Source organism: Rutilus rutilus (genome assembly GCF_951802725.1).
Source record: "Rutilus rutilus genome assembly, chromosome: 11".
NCBI classification, from domain to species: Eukaryota; Metazoa; Chordata; class Actinopteri; order Cypriniformes; family Leuciscidae; genus Rutilus; species Rutilus rutilus.
Window position 1 is genome coordinate 143,660 of NC_140216.1, and position 19,772 is coordinate 163,431.

Genomic DNA, 19,772 nt, shown 5'->3' on the forward strand with positions numbered 1-19,772 from the left:
CTGCACCAATCCGTCTGTCAATCTCCCGTTCCATCCTTTCCTCACTCGTGAACAAGACCCCAAGATACTTGAACTCCTCCACTTGAGGCAGGAACTCTCCATCAACCTGAAGTGGGCAACCTGAAATGAGTCCAACATGCACCGGGAACAAGTCTGACCTACTGCCGGTAATGTGAACCAAGCTCCTGCTCTGGTCGTACGGGGACCGGACAGCCCTTAGCAAAGGCCCCTGGACCCCATACTCCCAGAGCACCCTCCACAGGATGCCACGAGGGCCACGGCCGGGACGAAAACCGCACTGTTCCTCCTGAATCTGCGGTTCTACTATCGGCCGAATTCCTCTCCTCTCCAGTACCCTGGCATAGACTTTCCCGGGGAGGCTGAGAAGTGTGATCCCCCTGTAGTTGGAACACACCCTCCGGTCCCCCTTCTTAAAAAGAGGGACCACCACCCCGGTCTGCCAGCCCAAAGGTACTGTCCCCGACCGCCATGCGATGTTGCAGAGGCATGTCAGCCAAGACAGCCCCACAACATCCAAAGACTTGAGGTACTCAGGGCAGATCTCATCCACCCCCGGTGCCTTGCCACCGAGGAGCTTCTTGACTACCTCTGTGACTTCAGCCTGGGTGATGGACGAGTCCACCTCTGAGCCCTCTGCCTCTGCTTCCTCGCATAAGTTGCGCTTACACTTAAGTGGAATCCCTATGTTCGTTCCGTCGGAAGCTAGTTATTTTACTTTATAAAGTGTTAAATATAAATTTTTTTCTTGCACAAATTCATTGTTTTCCACTGCATTATAAAATTTACTTTTTTATATAACTCTGATTGTATTCGTCTGAAAGAAGAAAGTCATATACACCTAGAATGGCTTGAGGGTGAGTAAATCATGGGCTAATTTTAATTTTAAAGTGAACTAATCCTTTAACATTGTCACACACGCACACATAATGTTCTCCACTGCGCATGCAATCTCTAACCACGTTTCCATTACCCTTCAGATTGTGCAAATTGAAATTGCGCATTGAAAATACGCCCCCTCTCCTTGAACTGCCACCTTACCCTGGTGGAGGGGTTTGAGTACCCGAACGATCCAAGGAGAGCTATGTTGTCTTTGGCTATATGCCCCTGGTAGGGTCTCCCAGGGCAAACAGGTCCTAGGTGATGGGTCAGACTAAGAGAGGTTCATAAACCCTTTATGTTAGAAACAAAAACGAGGACCATGACATTGCCCGGCATGGCGCAGCCGGGGCCCTACCCTGGAATCAGGCCCGGGGTTGGGGCTCGTATGCGAGCGCCTGGTGGCCGGACATCCCCCCTTGGGGCCCGGCCGGGCTCAGCCCGAAGGAGCGACGTGGGGCCGCCCTCCCGTGGGCTCACCACCTGCAGGAGGGACCGTAAGGGGCCGGTGTATAATGGACCGGGTAGCAGTCGAAGGCGGGGGCCTCGACAACCCGATCCCTGGACACGGAAACTGGCTTTAGGGATGTGGAACGTCACCTCGCTGGCGGGGAAGGAGCCTGAGATTGTGCGTGAGGTTGAGAGGTACCGACTAGAGATAGTCGGGATCACCTCCAGCACGGCTTGGGCTCTGGAACTACACTCCTTGAGAGAGGATGGACTCTCTACCACTCTGGAGTTGCCCATGGTGAGAGGCGGCAGGCTGGTGTGGGTTTGCTTATAGCTCCCCAGCTCAGCCACCATGTGTTGGAGTTTACCCCGGTGAACGAGAGGGTTGCTTCCCTGCGCCTTTGGGACGGGGATAGGTCTCTTACTGTCGTGTGTGCCTACGGGCCGAACGGCGGTGCAGAGTACCCAGCCCTCTTGGGTCTCTGGGAGGGGTGCTGGAAAGTGCTCCAACTGGGGTTCTACTGGGGGACTTCAACGCCCACGTGGGCAGCGACAGTGACACCTGGATGGGCGTGATTGGGAGGAACGGCCCCCCTCATCTGATCGGTGTTCTGTTATTGGACTTCTGTGCTAGTTACAGCTTGTCCATAACGAACACCATGTTCAAGCATAAGCGTGATAAGTGTGTCCACCAGTGCACGTGGCATCAGGACACCCTAGGCCAGAAGTCGATGATCGACTTTGTGGTCATTTCATCCGTGAAGAGAGGGGTGGAGCTGTCAACTGATCACCACCTGGTGGTGAGTTGGATCCGATGGCGGGGGAGGAAGCTGGACAGACTCGGCAGACCCAAACGTACTGTGAGGGTCTGTTGGGAACGTTTGGCAGAGTCCCCTGTCAGAGAGATCTTCAACTTACATTTACATTTACATTTTCAACTTCCACCTCCGGCGGAGCTTTGACCGGATCCTGAGGGAGGCTGGAGATATTGAGTCAGAGTGGATCATGTTCTCCACCTCCATTGTCGACGCGGCCGCTCTGAGCTGTGGCCGTAAGGTCTCCGGTGCATGTCGAGGCAGCAATCCCTGAACCCGGTGGTGGACACCGGAAGTAAGGGATGATGTCAAGCTGAAGGAGGAGTCCTATCGGGCCTGGCTGGCTTGTGGGACTCCTGAGGCAGCTGACGGGTACCGGCAAGCCAAGCGGACTGCTGGGAGGAGTTAGGTGAGGCCATGGAGAAGGACTCCCGGTTGGCCTCAAAGAGATTCTGGCAAACTGTCCAGCTCCTCAGGAGAGGGAAGCAGTGACACGGTTTACAGTGGAGGTGGGCAGCTGTTGACCTCAACTGGGGATGTCATCGGACGGTGGAAGGAATACTTCGAGGATCTCCTCAATCCCACCAACACGTCTTCCATTGAGTAATGCGACAAACTGCTTATATATTTACGCTACGCCATGATGCACTACACTGCTTTTGACGTCATAAATTTCATAAGTTGCGCAGTAGGGGCAAGTAGACTGCGTGTGGCCGTTTGGCCAGAAGCTAGAATTTTACTTTATAAAGTTTTAAATAATATTTTATACTCAGAAGATCACAGGAACAAACAGGATAAAAGCAAACCAAACAATACATTAACAAGAACCAAACAAGAGCAGCTGAAACACAGGGATTAAATACACAGTGCAAACAAAGGAAACTCTAAGACAGGTGGCAATGAGCAGTAATTAAATAAGAGACCATGATGATTAACAAACAGTGAAAACAGGCAATCAGGAATGTCTCGTTCTCTCGCTGATGTCTCGGTGTCTCACTGATGTCTCGGCCTCTCTGTCTCTCGCTGATGTCTCGGTGTCTCACTGATGTCTCGGTCTCTCTGTTTCTCGCTGATGTCTCGGTGTCTCACTGATGTCTCGGTGTCTCACTGATGTCTCGGCCTCTCTGTCTCTCGCTGATGTCTCTGTCTCTCGCTGATGTCTCTGTCTCTCGCTGATGTCTCTGTCTCTCGCTGATGTCTCTGTCTCTCGCTGATGTCTCTGTCTCTCGCTGATGTCTCTGTCTCTCGCTGATGTCTCTGTCTCTCGCTGATGTCTCGGTGTCTCACTGATGTCTCGGCCTCGCTGTCTCTCGCTGTCTCTCGCTGATGTCTCGGTGTCTCACTGATGTCTCGGCCTCTCTGTCTCTCGCTGATGTCTCTGTCTCTCGCTCTCTCGCTGATGTCTCGGTGTCTCACTGATGTCTCGGCCTCTCTGTCTCTCGCTGATGTCTCTGTCTCTCGCTCTCTCGCTGATGTCTCGGTGTCTCACTGATGTCTCGGCCTCTCTGTCTCTCGCTGATGTCTCTGTCTCTCGCTGATGTCTCGGTGTCTCACTGATGTCTCGGTCTCTGTCTCTCACTGATGTCTCGGTGTCTCTGTCTCTCGCTGATGTCTCGGTGTCTCGCTGATGTCTCGGTGTCTCACTGATGTCTTGGTGTCTCACTGATGTCTTGGTCTCTCTGTCTCTCGCTGGTGTCTCGCTGATGTCTCGGTCTCTGTCTCTCGCTGATGTCTCGCTGATGTCTCGGTCTCTGTCTCTCGCTGATGTCTCGGTGTCTCGCTGATGTCTCGCTCTCTCTGTCTCTCACTGATGTCTCTGTGTCTCGCTGATGTCTCGCTCTCTCTGTCTCTCACTGATGTCTCGGTCTCTCTGTCTCGCTGATGTCTCTGTCTTTCGCTGATGTCTCGGTGTCTCACTGATGTCTCGGTCTCTCTGTCTCTCACTGATGTCTCGGTGTCTCTGTCTCTCACTGATGTCTCGGTCTCTCGCTGATGTCTCGGTCTCTCTGTCTCTCACTGATGTCTCGGTGTCTCTGTCTCTCGCTGATGTCTCGGTGTCTCGCTGATGTCTCGGTGTCTCACTGATGTCTTGGTGTCTCACTGATGTCTTGGTCTCTCTGTCTCTCGCTGGTGTCTCGCTGATGTCTCGGTCTCTGTCTCTCGCTGATGTCTCGGTGTCTCGCTGATGTCTCGCTCTCTCTGTCTCTCACTGATGTCTCTGTGTCTCGCTGATGTCTCGCTCTCTCTGTCTCTCACTGATGTCTCGGTCTCTCTGTCTTTCGCTGATGTCTCGGTGTCTCACTGATGTCTCGGTGTCTCACTGATGTCTTGGTCTCTCTGTCTCTCGCTGATGTCTCGGTGTCTCGCTGATGTCTCGGTCTCTCTGTCTCTCGCTGATGTCTCGGTGTCTCACTGATGTCTCGGTCTCTCTGTCTCTCGCTGATGTCTCGGTCTCTCGCTGATGTCTCGGTCTCTCTGTCTCTCACTGATGTCTCGGTCTCTCTGTCTCTCGCTGATGTCTCGGTCTCTCTGTCTCTCACTGATGTCTCGGTCTCTCTGTCTCTCGCTGATGTCTCGGTCTCTCTGTCTCTCACTGATGTCTCGGTCTCTCTGTCTCTCGCTGATGTCTCTGTGTCTCCCTCAGGTCTGCTGGAGCTGAACGTGGCCGGCTGCTCGTGGTCCTCGGTCTCGGCTCTCTGTCAGTCTGTGTGTCCATGTCTGCGGCTCCTGGACCTCAGTCGCGTCGAGGATCTGAAGGACTCGCATCTGAAAGAGCTGCTGGCTCCGCCGTCCAACGACACACGCTCAGGTCAGTTTCTACACTCCTTCACTGGGTCATGCTTTAATTGAGTGCTGGCAAAACGGACAGATTTAAAAGGTTACGGTGACAATAATGATATTATCAATTCATACTTGTAAGATTGTCATAAATGAAAGGGTCATGAAACCCTAAACTGAAGGCCATATCTTTAACACCAAGCATATCTGCGGACTCTGTTGATTCTCTCCTTGAGTCCTTTAACTCAAAAGTACAGAGTGTAAAAGATGATATTGCTCCTGTGAAAGTCGGGCAGAAGAGTGGCAGACAAAAAGCACCTTGGAGAAACTCAACAGCAGTGCGAAATATGAAAAGACAATGCAGAAAAGCAGAGCGCATGTGGCGGAAGACTAAAATGGTAGTCCATTATAACATCTATAAAGACAGCCTCCATGCTTTCAATGTGGAACTAGGCAAGGCTAGACCGACTTTCTTCTCAAATATTATAAACAGAAACATTAACAACACACACACTCTTTTTACTACTGTAGAGAGTCTAACAAACCCCCCCAAGCCAGATTCCCAGTGAAATGCTCTCAGACAGCAAATGCAATGAGTTTGCTTCCTTCTTCTCTGAGAAAATCAATAATATCAGAAAGGCGATCAGCATATCCTCGTGTGGCACTGAGGTCAGACAGATCAGACCACATCAGCAGAAAGTTCCTATGTCTGATTTTGAAGAAATTAGTGGAAAAATGTTGGAAGAAACAGTTAAGCACCTTAATAATAATAATAATAATAATAATAATGTTTTATTTATATAGCTCCTTTCCATGGCTCAAGGACGCTTTACAATGAACAAGCAACAATAATGGCAAGGGACTATGACAACATACAAAACAACAGTTGGTAGATGAGAGTAAAAGTACAGTAAAGGAGAATTAGGTAGATGGGGATACAGGATACAGGATTCTAGCATACAGCAGAATACAATCAGACACAACGGAATGTAGTACAACTTAAGAATGGTAACATTCAGAAAATAAGTGAGTTTTGAGCATAATTTTAAATTCAGAAATAGGATTAGCACAACAGAGTGATCGGTGGAGAGAGTTCCATATTTTGTGTGCAACAACACTGAATGATCTGCCCCCCCAATGAAGCTAGGCAATGCCGAGGGCCAATGAGAAGGCTAGAGTAGAGGATCGTAAAGAGCGAGTCGGGGTGCAGGGGTGGAGCAGGTTACAGAGATGGGGGGAGCCAAGCTGTGCAGAGACTTAAAATACGGTAATCCACTGGAAGCCAGTGAAGATAGTACAAAATTGGGGTGATATGGCCCTTGACATAACCCCCCTTCCTTTTTCAAAAGTGTTTTAAACAGTTTAGAAGCAGATCTTCTAGAAGTGGTAAATGCCTCACTTCTCTCTGGGACTTTTCCAAAGTCCCTTCACTGCAAAAAATGCTGTTCTTAGTATTTTTGTGTTGTTTCCAGTCCAAAAATCTAAAAATTCTTAAATCAAGAAGCATTTACTAGAGAAGTAAAACTACATAAGAAATTCTATTTTGTTTTCAGATAAACAGAAAGTATCTTAAGTGATTTTTGCTTAAAACAAGCTAAATTATCTGCCAGTGCAGTAAGGAAAATAATCTTGTTTTAAGATTATGTTTTTATTAAGTTTTTTTGAATTAAGTTTTTTTTTCTTACTGCACTGGCAGATAATTTAGCTTGTTTTAAGCAAAAATTACTTAAGTTACTTACTGTTTATCTGAAAACAAAAAATAATTTCTTATGTAGTTTTACTTCTCTAGTAAATACTTCTTGATTTAAGAATTTTTAGATTTTTGGACTGGAAACAACACAAAAATACTAAGTAAGAACAGCATTTTTTGCAGTGTTAAAACTGCAGTTGTCAAGCCCCTCTTGAAAAAGAGCAATCTGGATAGCAATATATTGAGCAATTACAGACCAATCTCAAATCTTCCTTTCATAGGCAAGATCATTGAAAAAGTTGTCTTCAATCAGCTGAACGAATTATTTAGCTCGAATGGATACTTTGAAAATTTTCAATCTGGTTTCCTACCGCATCACAGCACAGAGACAGCGCTCATAAAGATAATAAACAATATTCGTTTAAATACTGATACAGGCAAAACATCAATTCTTTGACTCATTGACTCCCTGTGCCAATGCATTGATGAAGTCAACAGTTGGATGTGCCAAAACTTTCTTCAGTTAAACAGACAAAACTGAAGTCATTTCGTTTGGAAACAAAGATGAAGTTCTCAAGGTGAACGCATACCTTCACTCTAGGGCTCAAACAACTAAACATCAAGTCAGGAATCTCTGTGTGATTCTGGAGTCAGAGTTTAGTTTCAGTAGTCATGTCAAAGCAATAACTAAATCAGCATACTATCATCTCAGAAATATTGCAAGAATGATGCTTTGCTTAGAGAAACGTGTGCATGCTTTCATCACCAGCAGGGTGGATTATTGTAATGTTCTCCTCACTGGGCTTCCCAAAAACACCATAAGACAGTTGCAGCTCATACAGAACGCTGAGCAGAACCAGAACATATGAACACATCACACCAGTCCTCAGGTCTTTACACTGGCTCCCAGTTACATTTAGGATTGATTTTAAAGTATTATTACTGGTATATAAATCATTCAATGGCCTAGGACCTCAATACACTGCAGATATGCTCACTGAATATAAACCCAACAGATCACTCAGATCATTAGGATCACATTATGCTGGAACCAGCTTCCAGAGGAGATCAGATGTGCTCCTACAGTCACATTCACATCCAGACTCAAAACACTTCTGTTTAGCTGTGCATTTACTGAATGAGCACTGTGCCGCTGTGCGTCCGACTGATTACACTGTTTTTTATTTCTGCATCCTCCTTTTGATTCTAAACTCAAATGGCACTGAGAATTGGGTAAGAGACAAACACAAATTACTTAATTGGGGAACTTGAGAGATGAACCCATGCTGATGGCCTGGGTCTGTGGCGGTGTAGTGAGTTTGACGTGATTAAACTCGGGGTTCTGTGGGGTGCGGACTCGATGGACTCCATTCCTAGAGCTTCCGAACCAATGGGGTTTTGGGGTTTGGACTGATGGGGCAGTGAACCCGAGGTTACCCCGTGAGTCCTAGAGCTCCTCCTGTCCGATCATCGGGAAATATCGGGTCCTTCGGAGACGTCCAGTGGAACTCTTAGGCGCGCTGAATAAACACCACAGACAACAGTGTCAGAGTAAAACTATATGCAAAATAAGATACACCGGTGTTTTGCCAAATGAGAAGTTTATTCTATGTATTATCTTTTTACTACTTTAATTCATTTTACTCTAATTAATTGTATAACTTTATCATTTATATATTTTAATTCCTTTTATAACTGTTTTAATTTCCTTTGCTTTTATTTTCTATGTAAAGCATTTTGAATTGCCAATGGGTATGAAATGTGCTATATAAATAAACTTGCCTTGCCTAAACTACATTTTCTGAGATTTTAAGAAACGTATGTGTGTTGAACATCATTGAAGAGAATGTTAGCATCTGTTGGATTTAATTGTAGGGGAAAACTGGTTAGTTTTGAGTGTTTTTCCACTTTATTATGAATAGATTAACAAAGTTGCCTGAAATAATTCTTGTTTAGTTTTCCTGAGGGCCACAGATGAAGTTCGGTCTGATGTTTGTGTGTCTGTTAAAGGATCCCAGCTTGAGTGTTTCGGTCACTGGCTTCACCTGAGATGGACCAGGACCACGTTCACACTGCAGATAAATTCACCTTTAGTGCTGAACCCTGTTCTGTTCACACAGACTCAGTCATTACTGGAGTGGCAGTGTGTACGAAACCAAACTGAACAGCCAGTGGTTGATCTTGAAAATGCTGTAGAGACTCTACATGTGGAAACTGAGTGAATGTTCAGTAATCAGGTTCTGTGTGAGTCGAGAGCTGTAGTGCCTCAGCGCTAACCGTGTGTTCCCGCACAGCTCACGGAGAGAACCGAGGCGGACGCTTCCAGAACGTGACCGAGCTGCGATTGGCTGGGCTGGAAGTGACCGACGCTGTGTCTCGTCTGCTGGTCCGGTACCTTCCCCACCTGACCAAACTGGACCTGAGCCAGTGCTGCCATATCACAGACCAGACCGTCCACACGCTGACCTCGGCCATCTCACCACTCCGAGAGAGCCTCACACACGTCAACCTGGCAGGTAAAGCCCACACACACTGACACACGCCTCATACAAGCCTCACACACGCCTCACACACACTGACCTGGCAGGTAAAGCCCACACACACTGACACACGCCTCACACACGCCTCACACACACTGACCTGGCAGGTAAAGCCCACACACACTGACACACGCCTCATACAAGCCTCACACAAGCCTCACACACGCCTCACACACGCCTCACACACACTGACACACGCCTCATACAAGCCTCACACAAGCCTCACACACACTGACCTGGCAGGTAAAGCCCACACACACTGACACACACCTCATACAAGCCTCACACACGCCTCACACATGCCTCACACACGCCTCACACACGCCTCACACACACTGACCTGGCAGGTAAAGCCCACACACACTGACACACGCCTCACACACGCCTCACACACGCCTCACACACACTGACCTGGCAGGTAAAGCCCACACACACTGACACACGCCTCATACAAGCCTCACACACGCCTCACACCTCATACAAGCCTCACACACGCCTCACACACGCCTCACACACACTGACACACGCCTCACACATGCCTCACACACACTGGCCTGGCAGGTAAAGCCCACACACACTGACACACACCTCATACAAGCCTCACACACGCCTCACTCACACACGCCTCACACACACTGACACACGCCTCACACATGCCTCACACACACTGACCTGGCAGGTAAAGCCCACACACACTGACACACACCTCATACAAGCCTCACACACGCCTCACACATGCCTCACACACGCCTCACACACACTGACCTGGCAGGTAAAGCCCACACACACACACACACACACAAGCTCTTGAAGCTCCGCCCTCCGTGCCGGGAACTGCAGCTCATTTGCATTTAAAGGGACAGACAAAAACAGCACGTTTTTGCTCAACCTCAAAAAGTGACAACTTTAACATGCTATAATAAAATATCTGTGGGGTATTTTGAGCTAAAACTTCACACACACACACACACTCTGGGGACATCAGACTTATTTTACATCATGTGAAAAGGGGCTTAATAGGACCCCTTTAAAGAGCAAGAGTGTCCTCAGTCACTAATATATCCAGTAAACCTGACGACTGTCACATGATGCACACGAGAGGCATGAAACAACCTTTACCTGCAGAAGAATCCTGTTTGTGATGTATAACTAGAAAGGTATGGGTCTGTAAAGTGAAAGCGTGCGTGTGTGTGTGTGTGTGTGTGTGTTGCAGGCTGTGTGAAGGTGACGGATCAGTGTTTGCCGCTGCTGCGCCGGTGTGTGTCGTTACAGACGGTGGATCTGCGCTCCTGTGGCCTGATGAACCCTGACCTCTGCCAGTTACACACCTTCCCCTGCGCAGACGACAGAGCGCTGAAGAACAGCTGAACACTCTCTCTCTCTCTCTCTCACACACACACACACACACACACACACCTTCCCCTGCGCAGACGACAGAGCGCTGAAGAACAGCTGAACACTCTCTCTCTCTCTCTCTCACACACACACACACACACACACACACCTTCCCCTGCGCAGACGACAGAGCGCTGAAGAACAGCTGAACACTCTCTCTCTCTCTCTCTCACACACACACACACACACACACACCTTCCCCTGCGCAGATGACAGAGCGCTGAAGAACAGCTGAACACTCTCTCACACACACACACACACACACACACACACACACACACACACACACACACACACCCCTTCCCCTGCGCAGACGACAGAGCGCTGAAGAACAGCTGAACACTCTCTCACACACACACACACACACACACACCCCTTCCCCTGCGCAGACGACAGAGCGCTGAAGAACAGCTGAACACACACACACACACACACACACACACTACAGACTCAGACTCACTCGCTCGCTCTGTGTTTTATTTCTGGATCCGCCGTTTCTGAATGGAGAAATCACATCCACGTAGATATTACGTGTGTGTGTGTGTGTGTGTGTGTGTCGTCTCCTGTGGCTGAATGTACGGTCTCACACACGTTCGGTGAATCTCAGGAGAAACGAGCAGGTTCACCCCAAAATCAGAACAATGTTTATTTTCTTTTTGCAAAAACAAAATAAAGCCAATTTTGGGACCGTCAAGATTCTTTACGAGTGAGCAGATTTACTCTTATGATCACACAGAAGAGTTTCCCCATCCGGCGTAGACTCTGAGTCTGGAACTAATGAAGAGATGAGAATCCGGAGGAAAGATCTTCATGGTCCTGAAACTAGGCTTGACTTTGGGGAGACGTTTCTTGAAGTTCACTGATTGTGATGGATCAGAAGTGTGTGTGTGTGTGTGTGTGTGTGTGTGTGTGTGTGTGTGTGTGTGTGTGTGTGTGTGAGTGAACAGTGTTCATGTCTTCAGCGGTGGATCAGTGACGTTCTCTTCTCTTCGGTGTATTGGTGCCACAAACACACACTCACTCACTCACACACTCCCTCACACACACACACACTCACACTCTCTGACACACACACACACACACACACACACACACACACACGGAGCCGCTGCCGTCCTCTTTTTATTTCTCTCTTCCTCTCGTCTTGACGGATCAGTGTTCTGACAGAACCGGCACTGAAGGACCCGACCTCTCGACCCACGGCCGGTTCTGTACTCTCAACTCTTCGGTCGAGCTCGAGCTGCTGTGTTTCACGCTGGATCTGATGACGTCCCACACGAATGTTGCTGTAGATTCTGCTGATCTGGGAAGGTTTTCACGAACGCCTGCGTGAGGTTCAGGAAACACCGACGGCCTCGTCACACATCGCTGTCATTCGCTCCGGTTCTGATCCAGAATCATCCAAACTAAACTTTGCCTTCCAATAGCAATGGAGAAAAGTGTCTCTGTTGGGAAACTGTGGCCAATTAATGACATGGAATAACCTGCAAAATGCATTCGAGAATAAAACATTTGGTGTTTCCAACATGATTCAGTGTTATCAAATCCAACATGGCGTCTCGGAGCGCTGGTTTAGCCGCCGGGTCTCGGACTGAACGACTGGTTCTGGTGAACTGATGAACATCTGGTTTCTTCTATCTCTCCATCGCTGAACTCTGCAACACTTCCAGATCAGATGCATGTCGACTCTCTCTCGGACTCTCCCTCGCACACTTATCTTCAGTATTGGGTCCAATACGTGGCAGTTTCAAGTGTTTGATGGCAGTAGACAAACAGCATCCCTTAAAAGTGACCTCGACAGTGTAGTTGCAATGTTTCTTTTGCTGTTGGTGTTTTTAGATTTCGTGTTCAGTGCAGTTCGCATTTAAAAGACGTTCTTGCACATTGGGAAAATACCTGTGCGGTTTATAGTGACATATCAAACACTGAGTTTAGCATCAGGTTGTAGTTTTTCTGAAATCAGAATGAATTCGAGTCTAATGTCTTGAATGGGTTTTGAATACGGTTCCTCTTTCATCCGAACGTGTGTTTTACAGATTCAAAACCCACTGAACTCAATTGCCATGTATGAACCAAACATTCGCCCTGTTAAAGGCCTGAATCATATTCTTGTAATATCTTGCCAAAATTTCCTGTTTTGGGCGTTCATATATATATATTTCTTCCTTTGCATTGATCCAAGTGATAGAATATGTGAAACAATGAGGAAAAAGAAAAACAAGGCAGCTACTATAAAAGTGACTACTGTAAAATGTCTAACTAAATAAAGACAATGGGGTTGTTTTTATGTGCTTTGCTTCTCTTTCCTCGATGTGAAACACACTCGTGAGAAACACACTCGTGAAACACACTCACTCGTGAAACACACTCCAGAAACACCAGTACACAGTTAAACATCTGTCTTTAGTGCTGAGGTAATACAACACTGAGCTGTGATCATCATTCTGAGACTACAGCGCCATCCAGTGGTGCAGTTAGGAACTACATCCAATAATTATGAGCGGACATATTTCCAGGCTCTGGTTTATGTTATGTTACGTTAACTCCAAAGTAAAATATCCCTCTAAAGGTAAAGCATAAATAACATGAGAACCTTAAAGGAGACGTTCACTTCAGAATTTAAATCTCCTGATAATTTTCTCTCCCCCACACGTCATCCAAGATATTCATGTATTTCTTTCTTCAGTGGAAAAGACATTAAGGAAAACATTCCAGGATGTTTCTCCATATAGTGACTTCAATGGGGTCCAACGGGTCGAAGTGACTACTGTAAAATGTCGAACTAAATAAAGACAATGAGGTTGTTTTTATGTGCTTTGCTTCTCTTTCCTCGATGTGAAACACTCCTGAAACACACTCCAGAAACACACTCGTGAAACACACTCCAGAAACACACTCCTGAAACACACTCGTGAAACACACTCCAGAAACACACTCGTGAAACACACTCCAGAAACACACTCGTGAAACACACTCCAGAAACACACTCCTGAAACACACTCGTGAAACACACTCCTGAAACACACTCCAGAAACACACTCCAGAAACACACTCCAGAAACACACTCCTGAAACACACTCCAGAAACACTCCTGAAACACACTCCAGAAACACTGAAACACACTCGTGAAACACACTCCAGAAACACACTCCAGAAACAAACACTGAAACACACTCCAGAAACACTCGTGAAACACACTCCAGAAACACACTCGTGAAACACACTCCAGAAACACACTCCAGAAACACACTCCTGAAACACACTCCAGAAACACACTCCAGAAACACACTCCTGAAACACACTCCTGAAACACACTCCAGAAACACACTCGTGAAACACACTCCTGAAACACACTCCTGAAACACACTCGTGAAACACACTCGTGAAACACACTCCAGAAACACACTCCTGAAACACACTCCTGAAACACAATCGTGAAACACACTCCTGAAACACACTCGTGAAACACACTCCAGAAACACACTCCTGAAACACACTCCTGAAACACACTCGTGAAACACACTCGTGAAACACACTCCAGAAACACACTCCTGAAACACACTCGTGAAACACACTCCTGAAACACACTCCAGAAACACACTCCTGAAACACACTCCAGAAACACACTCCAGAAACACACTCCAGAAACACTCCTGAAACACACTCCTGAAACACACTCCAGAAACACTCCTGAAACACACTCCTGAAACACACTCCTGAAACACACTCGTGAAACACACTCCTGAAACACACTCCTGAAACACACTCGTGAAACACACTCGTGAAACACACTCCAGAAACACACTCCAGAAACACACTCCTGAAACACACTCCTGAAACACACTCCAGAAACACTCCTGAAACACACTCCAGAAACACTGAAACACACTCGTGAAACACACTCGTGAAACACACTCCAGAAACACACTCCTGAAACACACTCCTGAAACACACTCCTGAAACACACTCCAGAAACACACTCCTGAAACACACTCCTGAAACACACTCCAGAAACACTCCTGAAACACACTCCAGAAACACTGAAACACACTCGTGAAACACACTCGTGAAACACACTCCAGAAACACACTCCTGAAACACACTCCTGAAACACACTCCTGAAACACACTCCAGAAACACACTCCTGAAACACACTCCTGAAACACACTCCAGAAACACTCCTGAAACACACTCCAGAAACACTGAAACACACTCGTGAAACACACTCGTGAAACACACTCCAGAAACACACTCCTGAAACACACTCCAGAAACACACTCCTGAAACACACTCGTGAAACACACTCCAGAAACACACTCGTGAAACACACTCCAGAAACACACTCCTGAAACACACTCCTGAAACACACTCCTGAAACACACTCCTGAAACACACTCCAGAAACACTCCTGAAACACACTCCAGAAACACTGAAACACACTCGTGAAACACACTCGTGAAACACACTCCAGAAACACACTCCTGAAACACACTCCTGAAACACACTCCTGAAACACACTCCAGAAACACACTCCTGAAACACACTCCTGAAACACACTCCAGAAACACTCCTGAAACACACTCCAGAAACACTGAAACACACTCGTGAAACACACTCGTGAAACACACTCCAGAAACACACTCCTGAAACACACTCCTGAAACACACTCCTGAAACACACTCCTGAAACACACTCCAGAAACACACTCCTGAAACACACTCCTGAAACACACTCCAGAAACACTCCTGAAACACACTCCAGAAACACTGAAACACACTCCTGAAACACACTCGTGAAACACACTCCAGAAACACACTCCTGAAACACACTCCAGAAACACACTCCTGAAACACACTCCAGAAACACACTCCTGAAACACACTCCGGAAACACACTCCAGAAACACACTCCAGAAACACACTCCTGAAACACACTCCTGAAACACACTCCTGAACACACTCCTTGATTCACTTCCGTTGCAACGATCATTAGTTGTTAGCTTAGGGGCCGCTAACACACACAGCGCTCTAACAGAAAACTCTTCAAGTTCTTTCTGCGCAAACTTCAAAAACGCGAACCCGTGAGAACGCTGATGGCGCACATGCGTATTATGAGTTCAGTCTATGGATGCGCGTTTGAATATATGTGCGCAGGCGTGTAGTCCTTCCCTACAAACCAACCCTCAACAAACTACTTGTCTGCCTTAAAATGTATAATACAGAATTTCTATCGCTTCCTCGAACCGGAATTATCTCGACAACGCTTTATCTGTAGAGAGGTAAAGGGTGGGGAGAGACTAGTGGACACTTCAGCACTGCGCTGTCGTCGCGTCCAGGCGCAGGTCCTTCATCAGATCTGGAGTGTGTGTGTGTGTGTGTGTGTGTGTGTGTCCAGGCGCAGGTCCTTCATCAGATCTGGAGTGTGTGTGTGTGTGTGTGTGTGTGTGTCCAGGCGCAGGTCCTTCATCAGATCTGGAGTGTGTGTGTGTGTGTGTGTGTGTGTGTGTGTGAGTGTGTGTGTGTCCAGGCGCAGGTCCTTCATCAGATCTGGAGTGTGTGTGTGTGTGTGTGTGTCCAGGCGCAGGTCCTTCATCAGATCTGGAGTGTGTGTGTGTGTGTGTGTGTGAGTGTGTGTGTGTCCAGGCGCAGGTCCTTCATCAGATCTGGAGTGTGTGTGTGTGTGTGTGTGTGTGTGTGTGTGTGTGTGTGTGTGTGTGAGTGTGTGTGTGTCCAGGTGCAGGTCCTTCATCAGATCTGGAGTGTGTGTGTGTGTGTGTGTCCAGGCGCAGGTCCTTCATCAGATCTGGAGTGTGTGTGTGTGTGTGTGTGTGTGTGTGTGTGTGTGTGAGTGTGTGTGTGTCCAGGCGCAGGTCCTTCATCAGATCTGGAGTGTGTGTGTGTGTGTGTGTGTCCAGGCGCAGGTCCTTCATCAGATCTGGAGTGTGTGTGTGTGTGTGTGTGTGTGTGTGTGTGTGTGTGAGTGTGTGTGTGTCCAGGCGCAGGTCCTTCATCAGATCTGGAGTGTGTGTGTGTGTGTGTGTGTGTGTGTGTGTGTGTGTGTGTGAGTGTGTGTGTGTCCAGGCGCAGGTCCTTCATCAGATCTGGAGTGTGTGTGTGTGTGTGTGTGTGTGTCCAGGCGCAGGTCCTTCATCAGATCTGGAGTGTGTGTGTGTGAGTGTGTGTGTGTCCAGGCGCAGGTCCTTCATCAGATCTGGAGTGTGTGTGTGTGTGTGTGTGTGTGTGTGTGTGTGTGTGTGTGTGTGTGTGTCCAGGCGCAGGTCCTTCATCAGATCTGGAGTGTGTGTGTGTGAGTGTGTGTGTGTCCAGGCGCAGGTCCTTCATCAGATCTGGAGTGTGTGTGTGTGTGTGTGTGTGTGTGTGTGTGTCCAGGCGCAGGTCCTTCATCAGATCTGGATACGGCGGACTGCGTAAACCTCGGGATAAACAGAGAGACTAATATTAGTGTAGACACCATTCTTCTTATGATGTAACGAGTACATCAGGATTTATGGGAAGTGTTCCTGGTTCCGGCTGACCTAATCTATGCAGCCTAATATTGAATTACAGAAGTCTATAATGTGTAATGTGTATGCTAGGCCAAAGAGATGTGTTTTTAGTCTAGCTTTGAACTGACAGAGTGTGTCTGCTTCCCGGACAATGTTAGGAAGACTGTTTTCCTAAGGGTAGCATGTACAGAGTGAACAGCAGCGGTCCTAGTACTGAGCCCTGTGGTACGCCATACTGAACTTGTGATCGGTGAGACATCTCTTCATTTACTGCTACAAACTGATAATGGTCAGATAAGTATGATTTAAACCATGCTAGTGCAATCCCACTAATGCCAACATAATTTTTGAGTATTTAAAAGAATGTTGTGGTCAATAGTGTCAAATGCAGCACTAAGATCGAGTAACACTAATAGAGAGACACAACCACGATCGGATGATAAGAGCAGATCATGTGTGACTCTAACGAGAGCAGTCTCGGTACTATGGTACGGTCTAAATCTGGACTGGAAATCCTCCAGATATCATTTCTTTCAAGAAAGGAACATAGTTGTGAGGATACTGCCGTTTCTAGTATCTTTGACAGAAAAGGTAGATTCGAGATCGGCCTGTAATTGACTAATTCTGTAGGATCAAGTTGCGTTTTTTACCAAGCGGTTTAATCATAGCCAGCTTAAAGGTTTTTGGTACGTATCCTAGAGACAAAGATGAATTAATGATATTAAGAAGAGGATCTATGACCTCTGGAAGCATCTCTTTCAGTAGCTTAGTCGGTATAGGGTCTAACATACATGTTGTCGATTTAGATTAATTAACGAGTTTAACAAATTCTTCCTCTCCTATAGCAATAAATGAATAGAATTTTTCCTCAGGGAGACTACAATGCACTGCCTGATGCGATACTGTAGTAGACGGTTGCATAATTATAATTTTGTCCCTGATATTATCAATCTTATAAGTGAGGAAGTTCATAAAGTCATTACTGATGTGCTGCTTGGAAACTTCTGGGCTTGAAGCTTTATTTTTCATTAGTTTAGCCACTGTTTCAAATAAATACCTTGGGTTTTGTGTATTTTCTTCTAATAGGGTTGAAAAATAAGCAGATCTAGCAGCTTTTAAGGCCTCTCTGTATGCAATCGAGCTCTCCTTCCATGAGATGCGAAATACCTCTAGTTTTGTTTTCTTCCAGTTGCGCTCCATCTCTCTGGCTGCTCTCTTAAGGGCCGAGTGTGCTCGCTGTACCACGGCGTTGGACTATTTTCTTTAATCTTCTTTAAGCGCAACGGAGCAAAAGTGCTGGAAAAGAGAGAGTTAAAAGTTTCTGTTGCAATATCGAGTTCTTCTAAGCTATCTGGGATGCTGAGATGATGAAACTGATCAGGAAGATTATTAATAAAGCAATCTTTAGTAGCAGAAGTGATAGGTCTAACATATTTATAACACGGAGTCGGCTTTGCAGCCTTGGCTAAATGTAATTTACACGAGACTAGATAATGATCTGAGATGTCATCGCTCTGCTGCAGAATTTCAACGGCATCAACATCTATTACATGTGATAATATTAGATCTAGAGTATGATTACGACAATGAGTAGGTCCTGACACGTGTTGTCTAACTCCAGTAGAGTTAAGAATGTCTTTAAATGCCAATCCCAATGCATCTTTTTCATTATCTACATGTACATTAAAATCACCAACAATTAGTACTTTATCTGCAGCCAGAACTAACTCTGATAGAAAGTCAGCAAATTCTTTGATAAAGTCTATATGGTGCCCTGGTGGCCTGTATACAGTAGCCAGCACAAATCTCAAACGTCATTTATCATTTACACTATATATTGCTATATTAAACACTTCAAAGGAATTATATTTGAAACTAGACTTCTTAGTAAATAAGAAGTATAAATATTACTATAAATTACAGCAACACCTCCCCCTTTGCATTTCAGACGAGGCTCATGTTTATAACAGTAATCTTGCGGGGTTTTACTCATTTAAAGTAATGTAATCGTCTGGTTTTAGCCAGGTTTCTGTCAAACACAGCACATCTAGGTTATAATCTGAAATCATATCATTAACAATAAGTGCTTTTGAAGTAAGGGATCTAATATTCAGCAACCCAAGCTTTAGCATTTGCTCATCTGTATTATATCTGTTTTTTATTTGTTGAACATCAATAAAAATTTTACCCTTAGATGGGTTTGGAAGGTTTTTTTTGTATGTCCTAATTCGGAGAACAGACACAGTCTCTATATGATGATATCTAGGTGAAAGAGGCTCTATGTGATGGGATTTATCTGACCTTGGTGACGCGAGGCCGCTAGCAGACGGTGGGTTTAGCCAGTCTGTCTGCTTCCTGACCTGAGCCCCAGATTGTCATGTTTGAGCTCTAAGACTATGTGCCATATTACTAGAGAAGAGAAGAGCACACTCATGAAACACACTTTCACACACTCGTTCTGAAACACACTCGTGTTTGAAATCAGCCATCGTCTGAATAAACTCCCGAATGCCAATCATCATCGCAGAGATTGAATATGTACAAACCGTTCCAGTAAAGACCCGTGATCGTCTTCATCCAGGAGCTCTAACGCATTTCATTCTCCGCAGATTTTCAGGGTTGCTGTAACATTTGTTCATAAGCTGATGAAGCTTTTCATCATTTATTTATGTCATTTATTTATTTTAAGTTCAACTTTGGGGA

The 19,772-nt window shown here is 46.3% G+C and overlaps 1 protein-coding gene across 1 annotated transcript in view; it reads left to right on the plus strand.

Moving 5' to 3' along the window:
- Positions 1-12,852, plus strand: part of fbxl19 (F-box and leucine rich repeat protein 19) — a 34,436-nt gene extending 21,584 nt beyond the window's left edge. The window contains exons 11-13 of the mRNA XM_084422678.1: positions 4,807-4,971; positions 8,925-9,146; positions 10,384-12,852. Of these exons, the coding sequence (XP_084278804.1) occupies positions 4,807-4,971; positions 8,925-9,146; positions 10,384-10,538 (542 nt within the window). The 3' untranslated portion in view covers positions 10,539-12,852. The remainder of the gene's footprint in view (positions 1-4,806; positions 4,972-8,924; positions 9,147-10,383) is intronic.
- Positions 12,853-19,772: the final 6,920 nt, after the last annotated feature.